At 39.4% G+C, this 27979-nt stretch overlaps 1 protein-coding gene across 1 annotated transcript; it reads right to left on the bottom strand.

Moving 5' to 3' along the window:
- Window positions 1-15: 15 nt before the first annotated feature.
- Window positions 16-27582, bottom strand: ACTR3B (actin related protein 3B). Its single transcript, XM_030970998.1, has 12 exons — window positions 27446-27582; window positions 20043-20098; window positions 18086-18210; window positions 17034-17144; window positions 16557-16652; window positions 16296-16403; window positions 14922-15065; window positions 14156-14329; window positions 11620-11712; window positions 2026-2151; window positions 1558-1641; window positions 16-959 (listed from the first exon to the last, which is right to left on the bottom strand). The coding sequence occupies exons 1-12, from the start codon at window positions 27487-27489 to the stop codon at window positions 864-866; spliced, it is 1257 nt and encodes a 418-aa protein (XP_030826858.1). The 5' UTR covers window positions 27490-27582; the 3' UTR covers window positions 16-863.
- Window positions 27583-27979: the final 397 nt, after the last annotated feature.

Below are 27979 nucleotides of genomic sequence, written 5' to 3'. Positions count from 1 at the left end.
TACCACAAACATTCATAAAGATGTTAACAGCTTTTATTTCACTGGTGCAAGGCCCGTGTGTCATCCACCACTCACCAACAGCAAAACAAAACATCATCTCCTAAAAAACAGTTTCAGAAAATTCAAAACAAAGGAACAGTGGCTATAATAAACTTCATACAATACTGTAAATCACTTTGCATCATCCAAACATGAACAGATCCATTTCTATCATACATGGCTTATTTTTTCCCCAAAAAAATATACCAGCACTGATCCAATACATGCCTCACACCTGGAAATGCATAACATCATTCCATGACATTGACAGCTGTTCATGCTTAGAACTAGTCATCAATTCACCCTACCAATATCGTAAAATACAAAATGGTATGAAAACCTACATTTACGAAGTACTGTCCCAAATCCTGCAATCTATTCCATTTGGGTAAGTACCTGTATCCATTCCAGCTCCCCTAAAGGCAATGTGGTATTTAGTGCTCCATTGCTAAAGGTTTGATTGCAAACTCAGGGTACAAGTGGGAAAGGTTTAGATCTTTCCACAAGCAGTAAAACACTGCCTTATTATTCAAGATTCAGTTTCAGTAGTATTTGCACAACCTCCTAAACCAAGACTTACCTATTTTCAATTACCTCACATTTAGGAAGAAAGAAGGAAAGGCTCTGAGTAGTCAGCAGAGAAATGGCTGGTACTGAAATGACTTGGGGCTCTAAGCTGTGCTTTAGTGCACAATGGTGATCCAAATGCCTCAGAGTTAACCACATCTTGTTTCAAGTATTTACAGTATCTGCTGCCTTCCTCTGCACTGCAAGAGTTCCTTCACCAGCACAGTATCAGAGATCTTATTTCCACTGGACGGGCATTATGACATGACTCCAAAAACGGGATTATGACGACAAATACTAGGGCCATACTCTTCATAGTCCTTCTTGGTGTGACATACTTGGAAAAACTCTGGCTATAAAAATACAAAACAAATCCCCCCAAAAGTATAAGATAAATAGAAAAAAACCAACAACTAGATAACATCTTGGCATTTCTGTAGATTGCATCTTTATGACATTGTATTACATTTTGAATATTAAAATATGAGAAATATTAGGATATGAATACAACTAATCAAGGGAAGTTTGTCTGGTCATAAGACTGCTTTTAAACACAGCAGTAAGAAATCCCATTTGGCAGATAGCAATTGCTCCCATTTTCCTGTATTTACTTCTCTCATTTGCATTTAAGACCATTGATTTGGACTCTATATTCCAGATGTCCTAACTAATCTCTAGTGCTGATTTAAAGAATAAAGGCACTATATTGGAACTACAGTATCAAAACTATTAAAATATTTTAGAATTATATCAGCTCCTGATATCCTTACTTGAGCAAAGCTCCCATTTGGCCTGTACAAATTTTACTGAGATAAAACTTGGGTAAGGATTCCAGAATGTGACACGGTTTAGGCTGTCACAACGAGAAAGTTTAGAACTTAGTCCTCAGATCAAATACATCCAGAATTCAACATGCAATAAAAATTAAGAATAACTTTGATGAAGACTTACTGTTGAAGCCAGCATGGAACCTCCAAACCAAACTGCATAACGCTGCATGTGATGTGTTATCACTTGAACTTCCACTGGTTTGGGCTAAGGAAAACAGTTCATATTTAGTTGGTTTTCAAACTTAACATGGTCAGAGCCAGACACCTTCAACCCTCCATTTACATCACTTATTACTCAGATATGCTCCCCCTAGGAGACCAAGTCATGAAACTCTTCATGATAACTATGATGAAGGACACAAAGTTAAATCCCTCTTGCCTACTGCTCACACATCTCCTAGAAGGAAAACCAGAACCGCTAACAGTAATTTTAGAAGAGATGTCATACACTGCAAGGCTGCCGGTGCTTTTAACAACACATAAACAAATCCTACTGACTTTACAGCATATTTTCACTAGTGAGGTGAGAACTTTGAACTTGATTTCTGTCATTAGTCATGTAATAAATGCACTTGGAACACACACTCACTTTTATCCGACCACCACTGAGCTCCTCGCTGAGCCGCAGTCTCGCATCCACCACTCTCTTCAAATCCCTCTGCAGTCGTCGTCCAAAGTCCCTGAACATCGTGGAGCCTCCTGAGAGGACCACATTCTGTGCAGAAATTAAAAACATATTCTGTAAATCCATCTTCAAGCAAGTTTCCCAATAGTCAACACTGCAGAGGTGATTGTTTGAATTTCAGCATCATTAGGAAGTTGACAATGTAGGTAGAACACTTTCAGCAAATCACAGGAAGCTCATGGCTCCTTTACTTTTCTCCTTTAAATACAATTATGTAGAATGGGTTATTACAAAGGAGGATTTCATTAAAAACATGAGCTGGTACTCTACATACACAGAGCAGTAGAAATAAGATACTACATCAAGAAGTTTCTCTAGGGATGTTCACAGCAAGCAGTTTTAGCCCTGACACTAAATAAGGCTCAAGTCTCATCATATTACATAGCTACAAAAGCTACAAAATTATCTAGAACTCTATTTTCTTTTTTTAATTTCCAGAGTTCTTGAAAAAGGCACCACACCTTCAAAGAGAACTGCAGCACAGAGGAAGGTATGGTGCCTTTTCTCTTGCTTGTCTGGTATTACTAGTTTTCAGAGCAGAACCAAATGCCTCTCAGCCTGGACTTGTACTTAGATTCTAAACAGACATTTTAGAATTTCCCATACCTAATTCTGATTATGTTGCAGCATCCCAGACTAACAGAGAAGTAATTTCAAACTGGGGGATTCAAAACAGGACCCCTAGAACATAACATTGGTGGCAGCAAAAATGCATTTTATGATCAGAAAAAAGAACTCAACATGACAAAACTGCACATGTGCCTTTGCACAGTGCTAAAATCTTTGATACATGTCCACAAGCAACTTGGATCAGGAGTTCATTGTACACAGGCCCAAGGATTATCTCTCAGTAACATTTTTTGACATTGCAAACCAACACTGTGCACATAATGAAACAATCCCTGACCCACTGTTTTCAGCATGCACATGGATCCAAAGAGTCAAAGACATGCATAAGTGTTCAGACTTGCAGGGTGCAGAAATGCTTGGATTTTAAGCAACAAATAATCAGGGAAATCTTGTTTGTACCTTGTAAAGTAAGAAGAAAGCTATTTGTTTTGCATGAGGGAAAAAAAATATCCCTGCACATCATAAAACAATTACAGTAGGAAAAACTCATTTCTTCACAGCTTCAGATTATCTACAGCATAAAAGAATGCATGACAAGGCAGGTGTGCTTTAAAGAAAAGAAGCACGAGCCTCAATAACATTACTGAAACATTTCCAAAAGGAAAAGAGGAGGACAGAGAAGATGAAAGGAACCAGAAATCACAGCTCATCCTTAAGTTAAAGCTGGAGAGAGAATTCCCCCTACTCTCCCCAAACACAAGAACATCTCCTTCCCCTGCATCGAAGTGGTTATGCACTCCGCTTGGGAAAAGGAAATTGCTAATGGGCAAAAAAAGACAACAACCAACCTGAGTGATGAAACAGCAATTAAAAAGATGTCATCAGAAAATATTACCTGGAGATAATGAAGTTGGCAAAGAATGTGAAAGCAATAATTCTATTCTAAGCAAATTAAACTTCAAGCATACTCCACAAAGTGGACAATGCTATCACTAAAAATAGATTCCAGAATAAACCAAACAATAATTTTTCGAATACATCCAAGACCAATTCGTGTAACTACAGAGTTAGCAGCATCATTGAGAGGATCTTTCCACCCAGTTACCATTCCAGGGTTAGAGGCTAAGTTACATCTTCTTCAAATTATGATTATTCAAGTACTTCTACACACCAAAATCAGTTCAACAATAACACTGCCCAAGGAGACCAGAAGCACCAAGGTACAAATGTTGAAAAGATGAGCCACCTCATTATCACCTATCTGGACCAGCCAGGCTAAGCAAAATTCTGGATGTAAGTAACTAGGTGACACCTACTGCATTTAGAAGATGTTTAATTATACAGTTACAGTTCCCCTGCTCCCTGCACTGCTGTCAGTGCCAGACCAAGCCATGCTAACTGTTTAGCAGAAGACTTGTCATACAGCCTTCAGCAAGTTCTCAACTCAGCAAGTCAGGTCAGAAGGCAGGTACTCCCCACTAACAATGAAAGCAGAATCCATATCCATTCCAAACCCCTCAAACACCACCTTACAAAGGACACAATAAAGGTAAGATAAGATGGTCAGATTAAAAAAAAACAAAAACAACCCCCAAAAAACAACCAAGGGAGCACCACCCACCTCCCTCCACCCTGACCTCTTAAATATCTTCTCTAGACTAAATCTCCAATAAAATTCCAATAACTACTTAAAAACCATAAAAATAAAGCATGCTAAATACATCTGTGGAGAAAGCTTACTAGTGATATTTGGGTTTTCAGCTGTCAGAGCGATCTCTGGCCTCCCAGAGAAAGACATCAAAGAAGTTAGGCATTAAGGATCTGTTTTCAGCTGATTCCTTTAAAGAAGACTTCTGATCTTACCCTGCTCAACCACACTTCTGCTGGTTTAAGAGCTCCAAGCAGCCCACGTGTTTCTCAGCTAACACCAATTATCATACCTGCTGATGGAAAGAAGCTCCAGCTGCTTTCACTTTTATAGCTAACTGGCTGAACATTTAAGTTGTTTGAAAGAATGTGTTCCCTCAGCAGAGAGGGACAAAGCTCTTCCACACACCTGAAAAAGTTAAAACCACAGCAAGTAAATAAATGGAAGTAGGCTATTACTGGAAGGAGACCAGGGAGTGGATACCAATCACAGAATCATTAAGGATGGAAGAGACCTCAAAGATTATCAACTTCAGAGGGCTGGCAAGAAATTTCTCCCTTCTCATCTGTACCTTTTGCTTCTCTTATGAACTCTGTGGTACTGAGTTTCTCCTTGTACCATTTCTGGTATTATGCCTGTACAATGTAACACTGCAGAGATATGAAATTACATAACAAAGCAACCCAGCTCCTGCAAGAGAAATCTCTGACTAAATCAAGCTCACATAAAAATTCCAAAGAGGGAGATTAGCTCCTGAAGAACTCAGCACTGCCAAACACAAGGTGCTGAACTGGTTTGTGCATCTTCCCACTGCACTGTGGTGTGAGCACACTCTCAGCTGGACACAGCAGACTTTGCAGCACCAAACTGAAAAGCATCCCCTGCTTTTCTGGCATGTAAGAACAACACATCCCATTTTCCCTTTCTTTCCAGCTGACAGCCTAAATTAAAGTTAACATGATGTGACCAGACCACCAGAGACATGTAATGAGATCAATATATGACTGTTAATAAAAATTATTATGGGTAAAACCAGGAAGGTTCACAAGCTGAAGCCAAGCACTTCATTAGCAAGTGAATCAATTAAGCTACATGTCTCTGTTAATTTGGTAAAAACAGGCCACTATTTGCCAACACAGTATGGAAAGTAAAAGGATAAATATTGTTCATACCAAACAATAAATGTAGCACAAATAAGTAAATTTATTGTGAGAAACAGTATTTTAAAAATACATTTACTTCTAATGATAAAGAAATAATTTCTTTTTCCTTAAAATCATTCATTTAATGTTCATTTCACATTTCAAGTCACAGCAAGAGATTTTAGCATGACTTATGGTGGTGCCATTCTGCAGAAATACGCCTCAGACACAAAAGGAATCAGAAAATCCTGCAGATGCACTGAGCTATTGTTAAACCAACTAGCAGGAGTAATCTTACAAATTTATTTACAGCTGTGATGGGAATAAGCAGGGCTTCTGCTCAGTACTCCTGTGCTACAATGACAGAGTTGATCTCTTGGGGCTTTCATTTAAACACCACAGGAATACTGCAGTATTCAGCAGGAATGCTCTTCCTGTCCCATGTCCTGTCATGGTGCCAGCAGATGCCATGGCCTGGCAGTATCTCCACCTTTCCCTCACCCCAGAGCCTCCCCAGTCTGCTCTGGGTCAGTAACAGGGAATTTCTGTGGTGCTGGAGCACAGCTCAGCAAAGCCAGTCCTACAGTGCCATCTACCCACCACGCTGTGCAGCTGGAGCTGCTCTCACACCAAGGGCTTCTATTTACCAGCAGCTGAAGTCAGAAGTGGTATCAGGGGGTTTTTACCACCCAGTTTGTCCCTGCATGTGGGTTTGGCAGTTTAACCTGCTGAGTGAACACTGACACAACAAGGGCAGCCCAAGTCTCAAATGTAGCAATGAGCCTGACTTGATAATTTCCCTAAGTTTTCATTTTGAGACAGACTAATCTGAGTCCACAACAGCTGCACACCCAGCTAAGAAATCACCTTCTCTAAGGGAAAGAGTCCATCTGTCAAAATCTCTCCATGCACCTGTGTTTCCATGGAAAACCTGGATAATCCATCTCCAATAAAACACCACACTTACCAATATCCGACAGTCCCCAACCTCATGCAGAATTTTCAACTCGAGAAGTTGGCTTAGAAGTTTGAGGTCAAGGATGTTGTCATTGATTCATTATGATCTGAATCATGAATGCTTAAGCATGCTTGGCTAAAACCTTTCAGAGGTATTTCTGACAGAATTTACCTGGCTTCAGATGTCATTTATCTTATATTCTTTCTTTCAGGTATTTGTGCTAAAAACACAGCAGAGAAAAGTTGAAAACAATCAGTTGCTGGGACAGTCAGTGACCCTACACTTCTATCCTTTGTACTGGGAGAAAGCAAGGACCTCAGAACTTAACACTGCTCTCATTTAACTCTGGAAGTACCTGGGGAGAGACTCTAGATAAGGAAAAAAAGATCAAGTAGAGTGTGGAATAAAAGTGATAGTTTCTGAATCTATTACTAAGAAAAAGTACTGTTTATTAGGATAGCAAGCAGTTTTTAAAACTTTTCAAAGTTATTATAACTCAATTCAGGAGGAGACTGTTTTTTGACACTAAGTGCCAAAAACTCATGTCCTAACTGACAAATGTCAGGACAAGTTTCACACCACTTTCAGGTTGAAAAGAGACTTTTAAATACAAACACATTCCACACCAGCATCTGCTGTGGCTGTACCACAGGAGCAGATGCTCATCACTGATCCAAGCTGGGTGTGCAGTAGTTATACAGAATTTACTGGTGTACAAGAACCTGAAAGCTGGGGAAGGGTCTCATTTTTGCGCAGACCACAGCCCCCTTCATGCTACTGCACTCCCCTGTAATTTCTCTCAATTTCTGAGATATCAGTTATACTATGTATTCATATTATTTTAAGTACAAGAAAAGGTTGTGGAACAATAGTTAAGAAAAAAGGAAGCTAAGAAATTCTCAAAAAAATAGTACTAGATAAACTATACACCATTCTTCCCAGAAAACACTAAGGGTGATGGAATGTCTCACTGAGCCCCACAAATACAGGATTATTTTTAGCTGTATGCAGGATAGGTCATTTTTTAGTGATATTCAACACACAGGAATGATCAACATTGCCAGGATGCCAAACTGTTTCATCCATATGGTAAGATCCAAAATTTATCTCCTCTGTCATTTCTCATTTCAACTGAGCACTCGTTTTAAATTTCAGTTTGCTTTCTGAAGCTTTGGGTTTGCAAAAATAAAAAAAAAATTAAAGAATAATCCCACCAAAACCCACCTCATTTCTTCAAATTTCAATGCAAGTCCCTTGGTTTCTAACCCATACTATCTTTTTCTGTTTTAGCAGAAAGCAGCTCATCCCCAGCAACCCAGATCTCTCAACTCCGTGTTAGAGAATACAAATCAGTTTTTCCAAGCAATCACATTAAGATGATGTAATCATGGGAATTAGAGAGTGCATTGCTGGCAATCATTATACAATTAAAAAAGGCTTCATCATGTGTGAAAGGATGTTTGTGCTTGGTATTGAACAGCTGCAGGTTATGGGATCTTGTGGAGGTACAGAGAAGCTGACTTCAGTTGTGGGATGGATTTCTAAGGGTGCATCTCCCCCTCTCCAGGCCCCGATGGGATCTGAGAAATGCTCATCAGACCTCAGCCCTGACAAACTGCACTTGGACTAAGCCCTTCTTGAGCTTAACAGAAACACTGTTCCCAGAATCATCAGATGTTAAAGTGAGAACCTCTTTTAACAGCCTTGGAAACTTTTTCTTGCCCAAATAACAACTCAAATGAAATAGTATTTTTGTTATTGAACTTTCAAAGAAACTTACCAACTCAAATTGTGGCCAGGATGGGAAAGAACTGTGATTAAAGCTCACACTCTACTGGTCCTGTAAACAGCAGTTCAAAGTTGAATTCTTTTGAGCTCTCAATTCCCAGAAAATAAGGGGCTCATGTGTATGTCTCAAACACCAATAACTAAATGGCTGTGGAGCCAACCAAGGACTGTTGGTAAAAGGAAACAAAAATTGCTGGTAATAACCAGGGACTATTGGTATTAACACTGTGAGGAAGAACAGGATTTGGCTGGAGAAGAGGGGCCAGGCACACATTGGGCACTTATCCATGAGAACAAACCACACCAGAGTACAAGGAATGAGTGGGAGGAAGTTGGCATGTGCTACAGGGTGGCATTACTGCCACCCAAAGTCCCCAAAGCCCTCCAACCCATTTCCAGAAAGGCCTGAAAGAACAGACTGCATGTGGTAACTAATTTACATGGAAAGCAAGAAACCCATATTTGGGGCAGAGAAACCTCTCCATAAAAAGGTACCCCCACCCCAAGCCCAGGGGGTGCCCCCAGGACCCCCCAGGATATGTCATTGGCCAGACTGATGCAGTTGGATCAACACTGAAACCACAATTAGTGCTTCCTTTTTCTCTCCTTATTTCTTTAATTCATCTCTCTCTCTAATTCCTCTCTTCCCTTTCACCCTACCCCTTTACCTAAAACCTACTGCTGTGTGCTTAGATAGCAGGTCAGGGACTAACAGAAGAATTTCCACGCCAAGTGTGTAATTTATTAATAAAACTTTCAGACTCTCTGACTTTTGTAATTTCTTTTGACCAATGAGCATTTACAAATCTTAGAAGCTTTCTTCCCTTTAGGGTTGTCATAGATCTGGCTGAAGTCTTATCAAGGTTCTGCTGGTCCAAACATCAACACAAGGTAAGATAACTGGCCTTGTGAGAGATGTTGATCAGATTAGAAAACAGGGATACTGGCAGTAAAACTCAGAAATATCATAGGACATCAAAAGATGGGTTGTGGAACAATGAGTCAAAGGCTACATCCCACATAAAACCTGCAATAAGGGTACTTTTGGGTATTTTCTGCAGGAACACTGAGGAAGAATCCAAATACTTTGGATGGAAACTCAGCTCCAAAGCACAGGGCCTTGGCTGGCCACCACTCAGCACCATGGAAGTGAAACTGATAAACCTCAGAGAGAAAAGTATGAGTGGAATATTTCTGCATCCATACACTGTTTTATCAATGAGAACAAGGGATGCTCCTCCCTTTGAAGTCACCTTGCTCAAAGAAGACAGCAGCTATTACCATTAATAACTACTGACAACTCTCAGTACATTGCACAAGTAATTGAGAAACATTATTTTAATTCAGCAAGTATAATGAAAAACAGAAAAAAGGAAAAACAAAGCCTCAATCAGTGGCAAGCCAAGGGAAAGTTATTTGTCTACTGATTATGATGAGGCAGAAGTAACTTAACCTCAAATTTTAAACACCACTTTCTAATCAGTACCAAACCCTACCCTACCAAGCAAGGAAACTGCTCTGAGGAAGCTTTGGTCTCTTAGATAAAAAGCAGAGACCCCTAAGCACAAACATCCATTAAGGGGGTCCTAAACTCTGCTGCTACCTAAGCTTGAAGTCTTTGAAGACATCTACTGCAGAACTGACATATTAATCTGTTAAGTAGTTCAACTTCCCCTTTCATCCTGCCCCACAGATCTGCTCTGCAGTGCTACACCTCATTCTAGATTACACACAGTGTTTACCAGGCAAGGAAAAGAGACTGTAAAAATTTAATAGTTACAAATTATCCTGAGACATGACTTAGTTGGAAACTTAATGTTAATTCTACAAGGTGAGGAACACTACCACCTTTTACATGAGCAGACAAATCTCTGCATGCTATAGCTTTATGCTCTTATTTCCAAAATGGTACTGCTCCTGCACAAACTGAAAAAGGGAACCATGGGATGTGCTACCAATACAGACAAAGCTTGCCATGGACTATGCATGTCAGTACTTTATTTTTATTTTTCACTCCTTAAACAATCAGGAACTGAAAGTACTCTCTGGACTACACCCTGGGTTTAAGCAGATTTAAGCTGGCCTAACTGTTCTCTCCCTAAATATTTTCGGTTTTCATGTACTTTATAAGTGATGCAGTATTGACCACACTGCAGACAATGAGCAGGTACAAGACAAGACTATGAAAAAAAATATTGGAAACCACCACTTAATAAAGCAGGGGAAGGAGGGTAGTGAGAGCAGTAAGACCACAGTATAACCCTTGAAATGGGCAAAACCAAAAGTCCTTCATGCCCAAGAATTCACTTTACAAATGTCAGACACAATTGCTGCCACAGCTTCTCAGGGACAATACTTACCTGTGTATTGAGCCTTTAGAGAAACTTCTCTTTCAAAACTAAAAAGCAGCAAATATCTAGTGGCATTTAGAAGTAACACTTTGTTAAATTTCTATCCAAAGTTCACATTTCTCATCGTGGAGGAAGTGGTAGCCATGCTTCTGACCATGATGCTGGTATTTATTCCTCATAGGAATGTGGTTTTTGTTGATGGAGTGACAAAATTATTTTTTTGTTTTTCAAAAAGGAAATAAGTGTAGAAGTTTTTATTTTTAATTAGGTGAAAAGACATTTCATAGGATTTGGGATTTTATTTCAAACTTAAGGATAGTTTATTGGAAAGGAGCTAAAAAGTTTTGTTTGTGTAACTTATTAGAAAAAGAAGAGAACAAAGAAACTAATTATTTTTGTGAGGTGTTTTACCAGGGACAAGGAACTCTTGCACCTGGCTTGGTTTTTCTTTATAAAGAGTTTTGTTATTTTGCCTTTTATTAAAACCTTTTTGATTCCAACACTACTGTCACTGACATATTTTATGAAAAATTCTTTTGCCAGGATTTCTTTTCCTGGGAAACTGGAAAGCTCCAGCTTCTCCATGTCTTGCTCCTCTGGAATGTGATTTGGAGAACTGTTTACCCAGCATGTGAATTGTTTTTCATTAATGGCCAATGACAGCCAGCTGTGTCGGACTCTGAGTCTGTCACAAGATTTTATTATTCATTCCTTTCTAGCTCTCTAATGTCTCCTTTCTCTTTCTTTAGTATAGTTTTAATATATCATTATCTTTTAATATAATATAATGTCATAAAATAATAAATCAGCCTTCTGAAACTTGGAGTCAAGATTCTCATCTCTCACCTCATCCTGTGGACGCCTCAAACACCACCACACACTACCACAAAACCCATCCTGGTAATTTTTATGCCTTCTAAAGTAGCTGGGCTATCTTGAGTGTGAAATATATCTCCAAAAGCTCATGAGACCTAGCTTGAAGAGACTCTTATTTCAATTCCTTAAACAAATGACATGAATCCTACAAGGGAAAGGCCATACCTTGTATAACGGCCGCCGGACGTCGATGGGACAGTTCTGTATGACTTCATCCACTACATCCGAAATGGACTCCATGAAATCAGGGTTAGCAAACTAAAATGAAACAGAACAGGCATTAAGATCTTTTCATCCAAAGAACAGAGAAATTAAAAAGGCAGAAATAAGGCTGTGGAGAGACTTTATAATAGGCGATGAGTGGGAGTTTCAAGTCTTGCTTACCATTTATGCTACATTAAAACAAACACTTCTCTGCAAGGGAAATGAGAATTGCTTTTTTCTGCTAAGAAAATCAGATTCTCTTCCTTGGTCAGAAATTCACTGTTTACAATTTATGCACTATGCACTTTTATTGCCTGCAAGATGAGTTTGAGTTTTCCTGCAATATTAAACACACTGTTACCACTCACTGTGGTCCTGCCTTTCCTTTCAAGTGAGGTTAAAAAAAACCAGTGTGCAAATCAGAATGTTTCCCTGCAAAAAGATTTTAATGCTACTAAAATACTTCAGTTAAATTCCCACCAAAAAGTCAGATTTCTTTTCCCAAGCCCAGCAAGTATCCAATGTTCAAAAAAAGTATAAATAGTTTAAGATTTTGAGTGAAAGCAATGCAAACGTGAACACAGTGCTAATTTCTGCATCTATAAAACTAGAGAGTCAAGAGTTGCTAATGCTAATATAAAAAAAAATCTAGTGGAAATTTTCCACTTAAAACTTAACATAGGCTTTAAAGAAAAGAACTGGTAATAGCCCATGTTTTTTCCCTTTCAGAAGTTAAATTCTAAAAAAATTAAATTAATTACCAATACATAATAATATATTATTGTAGATATATTATAAGCTTTTGTGTAGAAGTACATGGGATTTAAATTCAAAACAAGATGTGGTATCTACATGGATGAACAAATAACAGTCAAGCATAACAAGTATACACTGAACTGAGAGAAAATTAGCAAAGGAAGTTGGCTTGGAGCTCAGGAGCCCTAAGAATGATGGGAGCAGTTCCCAAGAATAAAAAACTAACTTCCACAGTAAGAATTAATCATACAAGAAGCAAAAAAATGAAGCCACATAAACCAAAAAGAGAAGCTGCTGCACACTGAGTTTTCATCTGAATGAACTATAGCCTGAAAACTCCTGACCTCTCCATAAAGATATTGATAAAACAGCAGGGAAAAAGGAATAAATAGGAATGAGAGTTAGGGTATAACATCATCCCAGAACAGGGATAACAGAGCGGAATGTAAAATTGCAGTCTGCCAGCCAATACAATACGGTTGAAGAATGGCAAATAAAATCTCTAATTTAAAAAGCAGAGAAATAATCTGGATAGCCACAAACCCCAAGACCTAACTTCAGGAGTATTAAAGACTTCAGAAAGAATTCTGTAAACTGAAAATAGGAAAAGATTACAAGACAGCTTTACCAAATGCAGCTTTTACCTAGCTAAGCTGCTACCCTTTCAAGTGAGGAGTTATTGAAACACAACAAGAAATTCTCCTTGGATGCAGTACACATCATCATTATATTCTTCTTGTCTAAGAAGTCAGTTCAGGTTTGGGTGGTTTTTTCAATACAGCATCAAGAAACTACCAAGAAATGAAAAAAATGGAAATTGGTCCCTTATCCCATTCCCAACAGTCTTTTTAGAGACTATGGAAAGAGAAACTCTTGAAATAATGTTTGACATGGGATTCAGTGCTTCTCTGTTAAATCACGTTGGTAAACAGCAGGGAAGAAAAACTATTTAGCCCAGAGATTTACTTCTGGCAGAAGATCAGATGGCTACAAACTGACCAAAGAAGATTACAGCTGGAATTCAGACAAAAGGTAGCAGAAAGAAGCTTTTTAATATTCTTCCAATGAAGAGGGTAGAAAAAGGGAAACTTCACCAGTATTGATGTGGATTTTAATAAAACTTTTAAACAGTATTACAGACTATGGGTGCCTGAATAAGTTCAACTAAGTGTGCAGGAATGGAGAGGACCTGTATTAAAACCTAACTCCTTCCTCTCAACAATATCCTGAAACTCACTCAAACTGAACTATCAGAAATCAGAGAGATGAGGTACCGTAATCTTTCCCAGAATTGTACATAATACTTATGACCACACCAAGACAGAATTCAATAGACTTCCTTCAAGGATAAATTTATCATCCATGCCTTACAAACTGACTCATATCAGTCTGCATCAGATATTTAGAATATCATGAAGGCCATGCTTAGTAGTGCCCAAAGGCATTGGGCAGCATACAAAGTATAAAGGCAGACTTGTTCAAAGTGATGCTGAAAGAGGAAAATCCTATACAAAAACTGTGAAATGAAACAATTACTTCTCAAGTTCAGATTGAAACAGGAACAGAAGAAGATGTTTTAAACGTCAGACTGGACACCACAAAACCACTTTTCTGCTGTGCTGATGTTACCTGTGAGTGCACCTGGCTCGTGTTCAGGAGACTCACTGGCCCCTCACTGCCACGGGATGGCGCCCAGGCACCGGGAACGGCACAACTGAGCACAGCTATTCCCTGCTCTTACCTCGGGATGGAAGAAGATTTCTGGCCCGAGGAACCTCTCGTAGCCAACATCTATAACAAACTTGGTTTTGTTGATGGCGTTGATGCCCGTGTATTGTTTGATCCACCTGCGAGAGTCCCCGTCGTACTTGGCAAACTCCTTCACGATGTCGGGGCAAATGTAACAGTATCTCTCCTGGTAAGAAACACCAGGTGTTAAAAATAGCTGAAATCATCAGTACATCCGTGAATTAAAAGTGCAACACAGTCAGAACAGAAAAATGTGAGCATTATTACAGATGGAGCTGTTGAAGGGACTTTCCCACCCAAATCACTACTGAAGCCTCAGCCCCTCAAGGCACAAGGCCCATTTGCTTCCAAAGGGCTCCACACGCTGACTCAGCGACATTTGCCTCTCCCAAAATGAAAACATCACCAACAATAAAGAATTTCAAGGGCAAGCTTTCACTGCAAGAGCAGGCCTACACAATCACCCTTATTTTTTTTTTTTTTTTAAGTTCTATTACAAAGCAAACTTTAAACAACTCCAAAGTTGAAATACTGATTTAAGCTGCGGAACACACTCACTCCAAACAGCCTAGCATGAATATTTTCTTCCTCTTTCTCCTTCCCCCACACTTCATTGGATAAACCACCAGAAGCTGGTGTAATTATAATACACTGCCTACATCTGCATTTTTAAGAGAGCCACTGGCAACTTGCTAGAGCCAAAAAATTTGCTCACAGAGATTTACTATGTGTTTATTAAGAGATAAAGGAGGATGTACCTTTATGGCTTTTGCTGTCTCCAGAGATTGTTCAGGAGGAATTCCTACCTCCCTTTCCCTTAGAAGCTGCTGAATAAAGTAAGTAATATCTCTACCTGCAATAGGAATATGTTTGATGCAACTTCCAATTACATAGCCTTCTGCCTATGTAGGAGGAGAGGAAAAGACATATTTAAGGGGAAAACTTACTGTGTATCAATAATTAACATTCATTTTTATAATACTCTGATTTTCTATTAAAAGTAAAATCTTGAAACTTCAAAATCACTCTAAAAATATGCACCCCACTGCAAAGTGAATATAATTTCTATTTAAAGACATTGATTACCACATATAAACAGATATTGACCATCTAACAGATACACAAGTGATAAACATATCAGTCAGATCTGTATATATTAGTCAGATCTGATGGTTCCTTTATGGTATCATCAGAAAAGCAAACGTAATATAAATAAACTACCTGTGTTCTCTTTGAGAGTGAAAAATTAATAGGAAAAAAGTATAAAATTAAATTTCTCAGATAAGAAAAATCACATAGGAATAGAAAACAATAAGCACAACAAAACCAAGAAATCTACTTGCTGAATTTTTTTAGGATGCATTTACTGAAAACACTGATATTGCTGGACCACATTATTTCTTCCCTTACTTTTTTTTACACTTTTCAGAGTTTCACACAGTAAATGCTGCTTGTTCTCAGCACTGCCCATATGACAAAACACTGAGAAGATCAAATTAAGACCAAAATGCAGGATGAAGTTAAAGGGCATCAAATTTTCACTTCTAATATATCTGATCATTCAAGGACACAGTATGGTTCAAAAAATACACAAAATGACATCAGCAGATGTCAGTATGCACAGATATTTGCTGTATTATGCTCACATAACTAAACTGATGAGATTGATGATGTGTAAGAACAGGTACTTACATAAATTTGTACTTGTTTCCACATAAGCAAAGTGGAAACAATAAATCATACAAAAAGCACACATTACCAGATCTATTAAACAGTCGAAATGCAGGGTGTTAAAAAAGTTAGGACATTTCTTGTCAGACACTCTTGGCATGCAGAAGACATAAACCCATGATAATCATTGATATTTAAGAGAACTGAGGCATCACAGTAACAGAAGTTTTTACATAGAAATAGCCTTTTAAAAGCTGAATTGATGGTTCCCTACTGTGACTTTCCTGTGGTCTTCAAGCTAAACTAACGCATAATGGAATACATACTTTTGCAAGGAAAGAAGACCCAGCCAACACTAAAAATTTAAAAATAAGGTTTCATTTGGTGCTTCTTATTTAAATGTATAGTAAACAAACCCTGTCCAAAGCAGGGCTGATTTCAAAGCGCATGCTGCTCCTTACCACGGGGATCACGTGGGTCACTCCATCGCCACTGTCGATGACAATCCCAGTCAGAGTCCGCTCCCCAACCTGCCGTGACGTCCAGGAGGCAGCTAAGGCCAACACTGCCTACAGCACAGAGAGTTTATATTTAGAAGCAGGCAGAGTGCTCTAATTTACACTCCCAAAAAGTACAGTTTCAAACGTTTCACACACGCGCCTACAAAAGACAAAACACTGCAGCTGTTTTCTACTTTAGAAAAACGCATTCACTTTGTTCACCTGCACAGCAATGTAAAGTCCTGGGATGTTAAATGATTCAAACATGATTTCTGCAAGATATTCTCTGTTTTCTGGTGTGTTCAGCGGAGGCTCTGTCTGCAAAAACAAAGAGTTTTGAAAAAGCACTCAATAGGATCCTGCCTTGATTAGTATGGTATCAAGCTAATCAAAATTTTGGTAATTGAACTTTTAAAATCCTCAGTGCACTCAAAATAAAAAATTTCAAACAGAATTTAAACAGTGTTTGAAGCTTTTCAAAAGCAGTAGTTGACCTGCAGTAGCCTGCATCACAAAATTAACAGAATATAGTTATAATGCAGCTTTAAAGATTAGTTTTCTCCTCCCAACCCAAACTCTGTCATTGCTAGAGAAATAAGACATACAGAGAAAAATCCTCCAGCAGAGCTAATTGTGCTTGGAATGGTATTTGGTTTTCCTCTTACAAAACTATTTCCTTACCAGGCCTCATTAACTCACCATTAAAAAATAGTGATCCTCAGGCTCAGCTCGAAGGTACTTAAAAATGACTTGTTCCATGAACCTCTCCATGAGGTCCCAGTCCTCAACAATCCCATGTCGGATAGGCCACTGCAAGGGCAGAACTTGTCAGCACTGGATCATGCAAGGACAAAGAAACCCAGCAACAGGAACAGTCTGACACCTCATCTCACAGGAATCTCATCAAACCCATCCTGACTTGAATTCAGAGGCACAATTCAAATGTACCTCCAGCTCCCAGGTGCTTCCAAGCCCAATTCTACCTTGCAGGACCAGCAGCCATAGTCCAGACTCTATTCCTGTTAGTCTGTTGCAGAACTGTGGTTTTTAACCTCTTTTTGTATAAATTTTATCACTTAAAAAGTTGAGAAGCACACTTGGCTTCAATATGCCTTTCCATATTATAAAAAGAAATGAAGACCATATAGGCTATATATTTTTTACCTAAAATTTCTGGCAAGGATGATGTTTACATTTTGTTCAACGTTAAGAACACAGCTGACATTTAAGTAACACAGAAGGATGTATAAAACATGATTTTTTTCCATATAGTTCATAAGCCAGTAACATTTTGTAAGTACAAGAAGTCCTTTACTAGGGTATGGAAAATATGATTCACAGAAAAGCTGCATTGAAGACAGCCCTTCACAAAACAATTGTGACTTTCCCTGAAGCAAAAGTATCCAACACATTTCCCAATTTGTTTGCCATGTTAAAAGGGTACACTTTTAGCATGGATTTAAATATTCAGTGTATATGACTATTTTAATAACTCAGAATTTTGAAAACTGAACAGCTGCACTGTATCAATGAATATTTACACAAACACCAACCACACAAGGCAGCTCTAGTAAAACAGATATCTAAAAAAGGGTAAAGCCATGAACCAAATCATGCAGTTTTTTAAAAGCAATAAAAGTACTTTACAAAAAATGCAAACGTGTTTAGAATGGCAAACCAGAAGTCCTAGAACATTTCATCATAAAAATTTGAGACTTGGGAAAGGCTGTCAAAGTCTCCTGAATGCTCACCTTTGTAGCATAGGTAGGTTTATCTATGGCTTCATCTCCTATGAAAAAGTCCAGATCATCAACACCTTTCATTACCCTCCTCTGAGCCTGGTCCCCCACTTTGGCTGACTCTCGGATTGCAATACCTTAAAATAAACCCAAAAAAACCAAATCAAAACAAAATTAAACAGTGAAATACCAAGTGATTAATGTTTATTTACTTAAGGATACTTTTCCAGAAATAAAAATTGGGATATAAAAAGTAGAAATCATGTAAGTGATCTACTGACAAGCCAATAGAGCTAAGTTCATTCTCACTGCATCCTGCAGGATTCTGGTCACCCATCCCTTATTATTGAACCTAATAATTCACAGAAAATATGAAAATGCATTTTGTTACAGACTACAGCAGTCACTAAACCTGTACAAGTGCAGCATTCCAGTAAGCAACATAATTTTCTGAATTCCAACTCTAGAATAAAGACAAAGAGCACAGGAGAAGAAAAAAATAAACTGTGTATTCCAAAACAAGTATTGGAGTCATTATCCTGGTTGGTGAGAAAGAGGAAAGAGGGAGGGGAGAAATCAATTTGCAGGGCTACAGAGAAATCTCTGGAGACACTTATGCTTCCCATTAGCAGCCTTCAACTATCACTAAAATTATTAGATGATGGCTGCTGTAGGCAAGAAGATGAGACAGCAAAAATCAAATCTGGGGCAAGCTAAAAATAAAAATGGAATGAAGTACTGCTAAAATGTAACCTTGTTTATATAGTTTTCTTTTAATAGGTCATAATCAGGGTCTGAATAACATATAGCAGAAAATGCAGAGTAGGCAAGCATCATCCACAAACACACCAAATACTACTAGCACCAAAAATGACTCACAGTCAAACAATTCTTTTGGAAAAACATCTATCCCCCAACAGGTTTATAGCTGTATAAAACAGGAGTTACACCAAATTCACAGGAAATCCCTGCTATCCCATTTCTTTAACATAAGAAATTTAAATCTTTACCAGTGGTTTGGGTTTCAAATATTGCAATACTTAAAATAGTGAGACTGTAAGCAGTACTGCAGCTACACCTGGTGAAGAACTGTGTCCCCTTCACTTCTTTGGCCACCAATTACCTTTATAACCTCCTTATCTTTATACTTTCTCCCATGAGTGGCTACAAGGTAGTCTAGATACATTAATAAGTAGTTCATTGGCAAAGTTCACAAAAAGTAAAAAGCAGTGTTTAACATAAATGGAGTTAACAGATGCCATTAGAGATGTAAATACATAGTACTACTATTCATACATACATATATATATATATATGTACACAGCATTTCAGAAAAAACTATTAAGATGTCAATTAAAATCAAGAACACCAGAAAAGTATAACATTTTAAACAAGTTTAACACACACAAAAAAATTAAAGAGTAAATCTGTTCAACAAAAGCATGTTAAATGTGCAAGAACATTTTAATTGGTAAACACACACCCAAAAGGAACATTTTCTAATAGGAACAACTTTTTTGAATATTAAACTGTCTACAGTCCCAGACAATGTAAATAAGGCAGACACCACCTGCACTTTAGTACTTAATTTGATTGGGAGCCTTCCCCCAGATTATCCAGGCTATAACCATGGTGTCAGGTAGACAGGAGGTAAATTGCATTCTGTCTACTCAAGAGTCCTGGCCAAAAAATAATGGAGATAAAAAGGAAATTGGACTGGAGTTCTCTTCATCTTTGTCATAGCAACCAAGAGCTGGTTTAATGAGCAGCAGTCCTAGCTAACTGCAGATAAGGAGCTCTGTTTAGCTACACTCCAGCCAAGGATGCTAACAGGGTGAATATCACTTCCCAGATGGACACAGGACTATGAGGGCTGAGTTGGGAGTTGGAAGCATGTCATTTAATCCTCAAAGTGCTCAGTGACAGAAGTGTGTGTTACAATTTGGAGGGACAAAAAAAAACAACTCACATGATGGGATAATGAACTGAGGTTCTGTATTTCCTGCATAGCCAAGCTTCGTATACCTAGGGGAAAAAAAAATATCACCAGGTCATTAGAAGCACTTAGATGCAAAAACATGAAGAAAAAAATACTTTCAATTCACTCCACTTCTTAAAGTGAAGGTGATACATGCATCACATGCCATGACCATATTTTCTGGGTTATGCTTTCGAGTGTCACTCTGCTGAAAAGAAAACTCAAAGTGATAAATATTTTAAGTGTTAATTTATTTTTCAGACAACTTCAGCTTACAAATTTTGCTAGTGTTATTCAGAACTATCAAGTCTGAAAACTCAACTCTTACTTTTTCCATCTTGTTGACCAGCTATGACAAAGGACAGGCAGGTCACATTGCACCCTTTGGGAAAAATTAGGGCCACGCAGATTTTACCCTTCAGTTACCATGACCAAAGACAGCCTTAGACTTTACATATTTGTTTAATATTCTCAAGTACAGGAAAAAAAGAAATAAAAATAATACAGTATCACAAGTATAAACCACAGGAGAGAACTCTTGTTACAATCCTGATACAATTCCCTTTCAGGCCGTGAACAAACCACTGACTTTGTCACAGGTATATTATCTGTGTGTGATAAAAGACAAATACTACACCAAAGCAAGGCTGCACTGATGAAATGCTTTAGAAATGGGCAGCAGATGCTACAAAGCATTGATCATTTCTTCCAATATACATAAAATATCTATTTTAACAATTAAAGGCTTGAGAGGAAAGAAGGGGGAACAAAAAAAGTAAAATTTTCACATAAAACCTAAAAAATTTCTACAGGTGTTAGTGGCTGCAAGCTACTCCAGGTCTTTAGAAATAATTAACATCCCAGACTATGAAAAACAGCTCTATTTCCTAGGGGGGAAAAAAAGAAAAAAACCAACAATGACAACAAAACCCACATCAGAAACTGTTAAAAGAAAAATCAACCCAACTAAATTGATTGAATGATGGCAGAGACTGATGTCATTCTTGAGTGCTGCCATTAGCATGAAACAGAAGTACAGCAGCAGCAGGATTTGAGGGAATCAGCATTGTTCACATAATTTTTACACAAAAACCATAAAGCCATGATATTCTTAAATGAGACCAATCCCAGCCTAGGTCCTAAAGTGAATTTAAAGTCTTTGTCTGCATCCTATTCTCAATATTTGCAAATAATATTATGCCATGGCCAAAGAAGAGGTTTGCATCTTCATTAGCAGCTTGAAAAGTAGGTTCCTCTTTACAGAGTATTTGGTATAAAAATACTCATTAAGGATCACAGTTTTCTTAGATAAAGGAATTAATCTAAATTGAATTATCAATGACCTTGGACTTAAATATTTATATTTCAACTTCTCTTCAAAGCTATAGCTTCAACAGACTTCAAACAATAGTTAAAAAGCCATTCCCCCAAGGCTAAAAAGACAAGGACTGTGTTTTGCAGGCAAGGGTTTGTTGGGTTTTTAATCATCATTATAGACATATGCTTTCAGTCTAATCCAAATTGTTTATGCACACTTGCTGTGGCTCTCAGAAAAACATAATCAGGATGTTAAATTAGACTGACTGTAAAGGAGGACATTACTAGTAGAAGTTCTTTTTATGATTATTATTGCATAGATTCCTCACATTTTAGAATGAGGCCTACCTAGGGAATATTGTTAAAACATAACAAGCAACAACAGGACTTCCACTGGGATTTAAGAGCAGTACAGGCCACTTCCCCTTGTTTCTCTCTCTGAAATGAATCATGACTAAATGAACATAATGAAAACCAAGGAAAACATTTTTATTTGTTTAAAAGACCTAGTTTCAAGACTCAGAAATGACAATTAGGCAGAAACATCATGAAAAAAAGCCTTTCAAGCCTCAGAGACAAAAACCAAAGGCAATACACACACATATATATACTTTTCATACAGTTTTTATATATCTGTGTGCATGAATAAACTAAAAGGTTCTTGCAGTCTAACCAGAACTCATTTCTTAAAGTAAAGTCTGGCCAAGAGGTGAGTTCAGTTTGCCATCTTTTCCCCCTCAACACACATGCTAAACTCACACCCACTCACAGTATTCAAAAAAAGAAAACACTCTAAAAGTCAATTTGGGCTACCAGTCTGCAGGAGCTTCACCTTCCCTCTCCAGAATGGATCAGATCCCCCTACCAGGGTAACTTGTAAACTTACCAAACTCCTACAGCTCAGTATTTTACAGATTCATTTTTAACCTGGGTTAATTCTCCTACTAAAAAACTACAAATAAGTTTATTTCGCAGTATCATGAAAAAAATTATCTAAAGAATTAATCTCACAGAAGGTAACATATGGAAAGATTTATATTGCATGTCATTAATCCATGAAAGACTAATACTAAAACAAAGAGAATAACTAAATTCTCAGATCAATGGTGAAGCAGAAAAACAAAATCTATTAAAAAAGAAAATCTACTTAGGATCAAACCAGAGATAGAGTGGAACAAGCAGCCACATTTCAGGTGTTTTTGACAAAACCAAATGGAAGGGAAACTCAAATTTCTCCCAAGACTACTCAGGAAGAGAGGGGAAAATAGACTATGCAGTTGTGCAGCTCTTTGCTCTCCAGGAGCCTCAGGACATGGCAGACTTGGTCCCAGATCTCTGCTGTGCCCAGCAGGACCCAAACTCATTCCACCTCTCAAGGGTACATTAAAGTGTTTGGGTGACCCATTTCCAGCACCTCCTACAGAAAATATTCCCTTCCTTACATGATATTTAAATATTTACTGAACAGAAAGGCTCTGGACTTGAACAGTTACAGAGGGTACCTGGTCTCCAGTCCCTTCTCCAATGAATATTTAAGCATCTAAAACACAGTTTTCTTTCTCCTGGGTTACAGCCTAGCAGACTAATGGTAATGCAACATCTTGTGATCTGTAAAATTACAGAGACAGCTGTAGTGGAATGTGTAGATAATCAGTATTCCAACTTAATTTCATTAAAAGCAGCAATTTGTTGCCAGTGAGAGAGGAACCTACTGGAAACAGGCCAAAATATAGGATACTGCACTAAAAATTAGCAGAAAACTGATCCAATAGACTAAGGCTATTTCATGCAAGGAGATTTGGAGGACTACACATTTGGTTTTAAATCTCTGGAAATTACATGTTGTTGAAACAAGTAATTTCTAAAAATAGTGTGGTCTCTTTCATACTGTTTTGACCAGGTGAAGAGCTTGTACACAAACCAGTTTCACAAACCTTTGCATGAGGATGGGTCATCCCAACTCTGTTCTCTTCTGAGGTCCCACCAAGATGGAACGATGAAAAAACTTACATCAAGAATTGACTCCAAAGATATACAAATGGACTGCACTTGGAAGGAGATGCTGCACCCTCAACCACTTTAGAGAGAAGAGATATGTTTAGGAAAATTCTTCTCCAAGCATGAGAACAAATCACAAACTCAAGCAGTTGCTTTATCCATCTGAAAACACAAGACATCCAGTTTTTCTCTGTACAGGTATGCAAGAGAGCAAAGCCCAAATGCAACCATTTTAGCATTTGATCACTCACTATTGCTTTTTTCGTCCACATCTTTAGAACTATGTGTTACAGTCACACAAAAAACTTCTAAAAAGATAAATATGAAGTGACTAAAAATAGCAGAATGTTTTGAGAAAGTCCTGTAAACAAACAAATAGCCTCTGTAAATAGAACACTTTCCCTGACAGCTAAGAGGCTGAATAACCAGGCTGCTGCTGCCAGAACACCTGTGATGCCAGGCTGCCATAGCAGACTCTATTATCATTATTACAAGCATGTCTGAGGAACTTGCAACACGAGTTCTTCGTGAAGATTTGGAAAACCACTTTTGAAAACAAGGGATGGGAATCAAGAAGACATGAAGGAGAAAATATCAAATGGGGAAAAAATCTATTTCGTCTGCACAATTTACCCAAGAGCTTTTCAAAAGCAGCCACTATAAGAATAAAGAGTACAGTAGAGCCACTGGGTTTCTTGAGAAAGTCTAGCACTTTGCAGGACTGAAGCCTGTGATTATAAACAACAGTTAATTAACTCAAGCTCCTTAGACCCAGAACAGCAATTACAATAATGCCTGTTCAGAATATAGTAAGGGAGGGAAAACATAGCATATTCTGAGGCTCCAGCTATCTGTAACAGCAACATCATCAAAAAACACCTTGAGCTTCAAGTTTTAAGACCCAGTCCAGCTCACTTCTCTCAGAAATCAAATATTTACTTCTAAACTCATCTGTGAGACTTTGCCAAAGTACTTTCTCTTTACTAAAAAGGAATGGCTTCAATAAAATACACCCAAACCAGAAGCACTCCTCAGCATCTACAAATACACTGAAGAGGGGTATTTTAAGATTCCTTTGTTTTGCTCACCCACCTACTACTGTTCTGATGTCCCACAGCTAAATGCCAATTAATAAAACTGGTTATGAAGTCTAAAGCTATTTAAAACAGCAACACAAAAAGGCCTGGTAGTCCTAAGAAACTAAAAATAGCATGCCCTTCTCCACAAAAAGAGTGACAGCAATGTGTAAACTGATCACGAGGAGAATCTCGCGCAGAGAAAATCAAGATGTAGTGCATCAAAACTGTGCTATGTCAAGTCATTTGCAAATGCTAATGGAAAAGAGTATAGCAAATTATTAACTATTTCTATTTATTAACTATATTCTATTTGTGAATAAAGAGTGAGCAGTTTATGGCAAAGGAGATTCAAGTCATCTACATCCAATAGACCAAAGAAACATTATCCTGTCTTCCTATAAAAACATGTTTCTCACTGAAGGTTTGTAACTGTTTTTTATACACCAGTTCTTACTTTTTTTGAGGAATTCTGTTACTTACAAGACTGAGGCATGTGGCTGCAAATTACAGTAAATTAAGCCAGCCTCCTTATGCACAAAACAACAACAAAACCATTCTTTTAACAATTTTCTTAAAACTCCTTATATGAAAAAAAAAAAAAAGATGGCTTAGTGGCTGGACAGAACAACTCATTCAGTACTAGAGATTTAAGCAGAAAAGTATATTTTATATACACAATGTCCCACAGTGCATATACCTTTCCCTTTCTGCTATGCTCTTCCCAATTTTTCATCTGAAAGCCCTTTCATGAATAATTTGAATGAATTGTTTGAAGCTTGTAACCCAAAGCAGACTCATTCTAACAATAAAAAGGTTTTCAGCCCACACAGAGGAAAATTCCAGAGACTGTGTATCAATGAGTCAAGCTACTTCTTCTGGCTGCTTTTGTTCAGACTCGTTTCATCCTGAATTCTGCAAGACAACTTATTTCACATTCAGTAGTCTCTTTGCTGAAAAGTCTTCCATTTTTTAGTGCCCTACAACATAGTCAAGCACAAGTCCCACCAGCAGAGATACGTTGTCTCCTGTGGATCAAGATCACTTGGAGGCATTGAAAAACAAATGTGCATCACTTGGGGACTATCCAAACTCTTCCTGAAACAAAACAATATACATGTCCCTCCCCCACAAAACCCATCAGCTTTACCCATGCAAGCACTAAACAGATTTTAGAAATTCTACTTCAATTATTTCTTTGAAAGGGCACAATAAGCAATATCCTATCCTTATTTATTTTGTGTAACTGTTGGACAGCAATATCTACTGCTAGTGTAACACTGGAATTACTCCACAAACTGAAAGCCAAGGGGGTCTCCTGCAAAAGGCAGCTTTGGCATTTAATATATTTTCTGGGTTTTACAGTTTTTACTGTACCATTTTTAAAGGATCCACCCAGACCTCCCATTTCTCTCTAAACTATCAAGTAGTAATCCTGTAATATCAACAGATCTCTGGAGAACAGATACTTACAATATCTTCAACAAATATACAGAAGAAACTTGGGAAACTGCCAAGTATCTAAAGAGCAAGCAGAATTAGACACAAGGTAGAACCTGGTCTCTTTTCTACTTCCAAAGTCTCCAGCTGTGAACTCCAGTATTCTCCACTAAGAGAACAGAGCTGGTTTCTGTTAAACTAAAGTATAAGCAGAAACAGGCAAAGATTTCTAAAACTTTCATGACAGTTTAATACAGACATATTTCAAAATGTGACACACTTTTTCAGGAGAAGGCAATGTGGCACCACAGCACTGGAAAGTGCTTCCTGTGGTTACCTAGGGATTGGGGTTTCTTGATTCGGTTGGATTAGTCTGGGGTTTGGTTTTATAAAGATTGTTCCATTCAGGAAATTTTAAAGATAATTTTCCAAGTATTAAAGAAATTAAAATAGTGTTGCAAATTCCCTGCAGAGGAAAGGCTGAATTAATGCAATCAGAGAGACCGAGTCTGACAAGTAAAGCTACTGCACAAATAGTTACTCATGGACCGGTGCTTCACTTCCCCTCCTCAGAGCTGTCTGTAACTGCTGGGCCAAAGGAAAGGTATTAATTAGCAAAAGTACACCACAAATTCACTATTACAGCTGAATTACAGCTCCCTCTGACACCTCCCCCGCTAAGGCACAGCAGGACTGGATGCTGAATATCCATTCAGGTCTTCTCTAGCACAGAGAGGTAGGACAGAGCCGCTCCTGAAACGCCTCCCAAGCACAGCCTCTGCAATTCAGAGTCACTCCTGCCCTCAAAGACTTGAGTTACAAAACTTGTGGTTTGGTTAAGCACGGAATAAATCTCACACTGATCAGAGAAAGATGAAGGGATGACCCAATGACCGAGCGCATCACCAGAGCAAGGCAGCGCGCTCCCACCTCAGCTGAAAATGCTAAAATTGGGGACGGCAGGTTTCAAACAGGGAGAGGAGGCAGGAGCCCGCACCGAGAGCGGCCCGGGGCAGGGAGCTGGGCTCGCTGGGCTCCGTGTCCAGGCACAGCACGGCACGGACAGGATTGCCTCCGGCTCGGGCACCTCCGTGAGCCTCCCCAGGCATCGCCTTCCCAGGCATCGCCTCTGGACCGCTCTCAGTGCGGGCTCCTGGCTCCTCTCCCCTTCTGAAACCAGCCGTCCCCAATTTTAGCACTTGCATCATGCGATACTTCACAGCCAGAGGATACACACGAAAACGGGTCCCGAGAGAGAGGCGAAGAGGGCACACAGAAACACGCACGGCGGGGACACGGCAGGGCTGCCCCGCTCCGCGCTCCGGTGGATGGAAGGGCAGAAGGGGAAGAGAGAGGACAAGAGCGATGGACACCAGCCCGCTGAAGGCCAGAGGGGAGAGAAACCCTCAGCAAGCCGAGAGGCCACCGGGACACACGGCAGCAGCGCGGCCCCGTGCGAGGAGCGCACGCCGGCAGCGGGAGGCAGCGGAGGGGCGCGGCGCGGAGGCACCCCCCAGTCCCCAGCGCGGGCACCGGCAGCCGGTCTCCCCTGCCCGCACTCACCCGGTGCCGCCGTCGATCACGCAGGGCGGCAGGCAGCTCGCCATGCTGCGGGGCCGGCAGTGCGGGCCCTACGCCACCATCCGGGCGGCCGCCGGCTCCCCCGGCGCGGGCTCCATGCGGGCGGGCCCGCAGCGGCCGCCGCCAGCGCCGCCCCCCGCGCCTGCGCCGCCGCCCGCGCCCGGGCCGCCATGTCGGGTCAGGGCCCTGCCGCGGGCGCGGCGTGAGGGGGGAGCCGCTGCGCGGCCGCGTCTGTGGCGGAGAGCCGTGCTCGGGGTGGGTGATGGACTCGGCACTGCCGAGTCAGTGTGGTTGGGAAGAGCTCGGACGCCCTCGAGTCCAGTCTGCTACCCAGCACGAGCAGAGCACGTCCAGTCTTTTCTAAAACACCTCCAGGGATGGTGACTCTGCCGCCTGCCTGGGTTGCTCATCCCGAACTGAACTCCCGTTCCCCAAAGTGGACATCTCTGTATTATGAACACTGTGTTCAGTACAAATCCCAACCAGCCACTAGATACTGCGAGGAAAATAACCCCA

Source organism: Camarhynchus parvulus, chromosome 2 (assembly GCF_901933205.1).
Source record: "Camarhynchus parvulus chromosome 2, STF_HiC, whole genome shotgun sequence".
Classification (NCBI taxonomy): domain Eukaryota; kingdom Metazoa; phylum Chordata; class Aves; order Passeriformes; family Thraupidae; genus Camarhynchus; species Camarhynchus parvulus.
This window is presented reverse-complemented; position numbering and strand designations above follow the sequence as displayed.

Bases quoted from the DNA above. Each gene is read 5' to 3' on its own strand.
- ACTR3B (XM_030970998.1), bottom strand. From the start codon at position 27,489: ATGGCGAGCTGCCTGCCGCCCTGCGTGATCGACGGCGGCACCGG. The intron at 2,152-11,619 runs GTATGGCCTTTC...ATTTCTGCACAG, and splicing joins TCCGGCGGCCGTTATACAAG to AATGTGGTCCTCTCAGGAGG. The intron at 960-1,557 runs GTAAGTCTTCAT...GTATTTTTATAG, and splicing joins GTTCCATGCTGGCTTCAACA to CCAGAGTTTTTCCAAGTATG.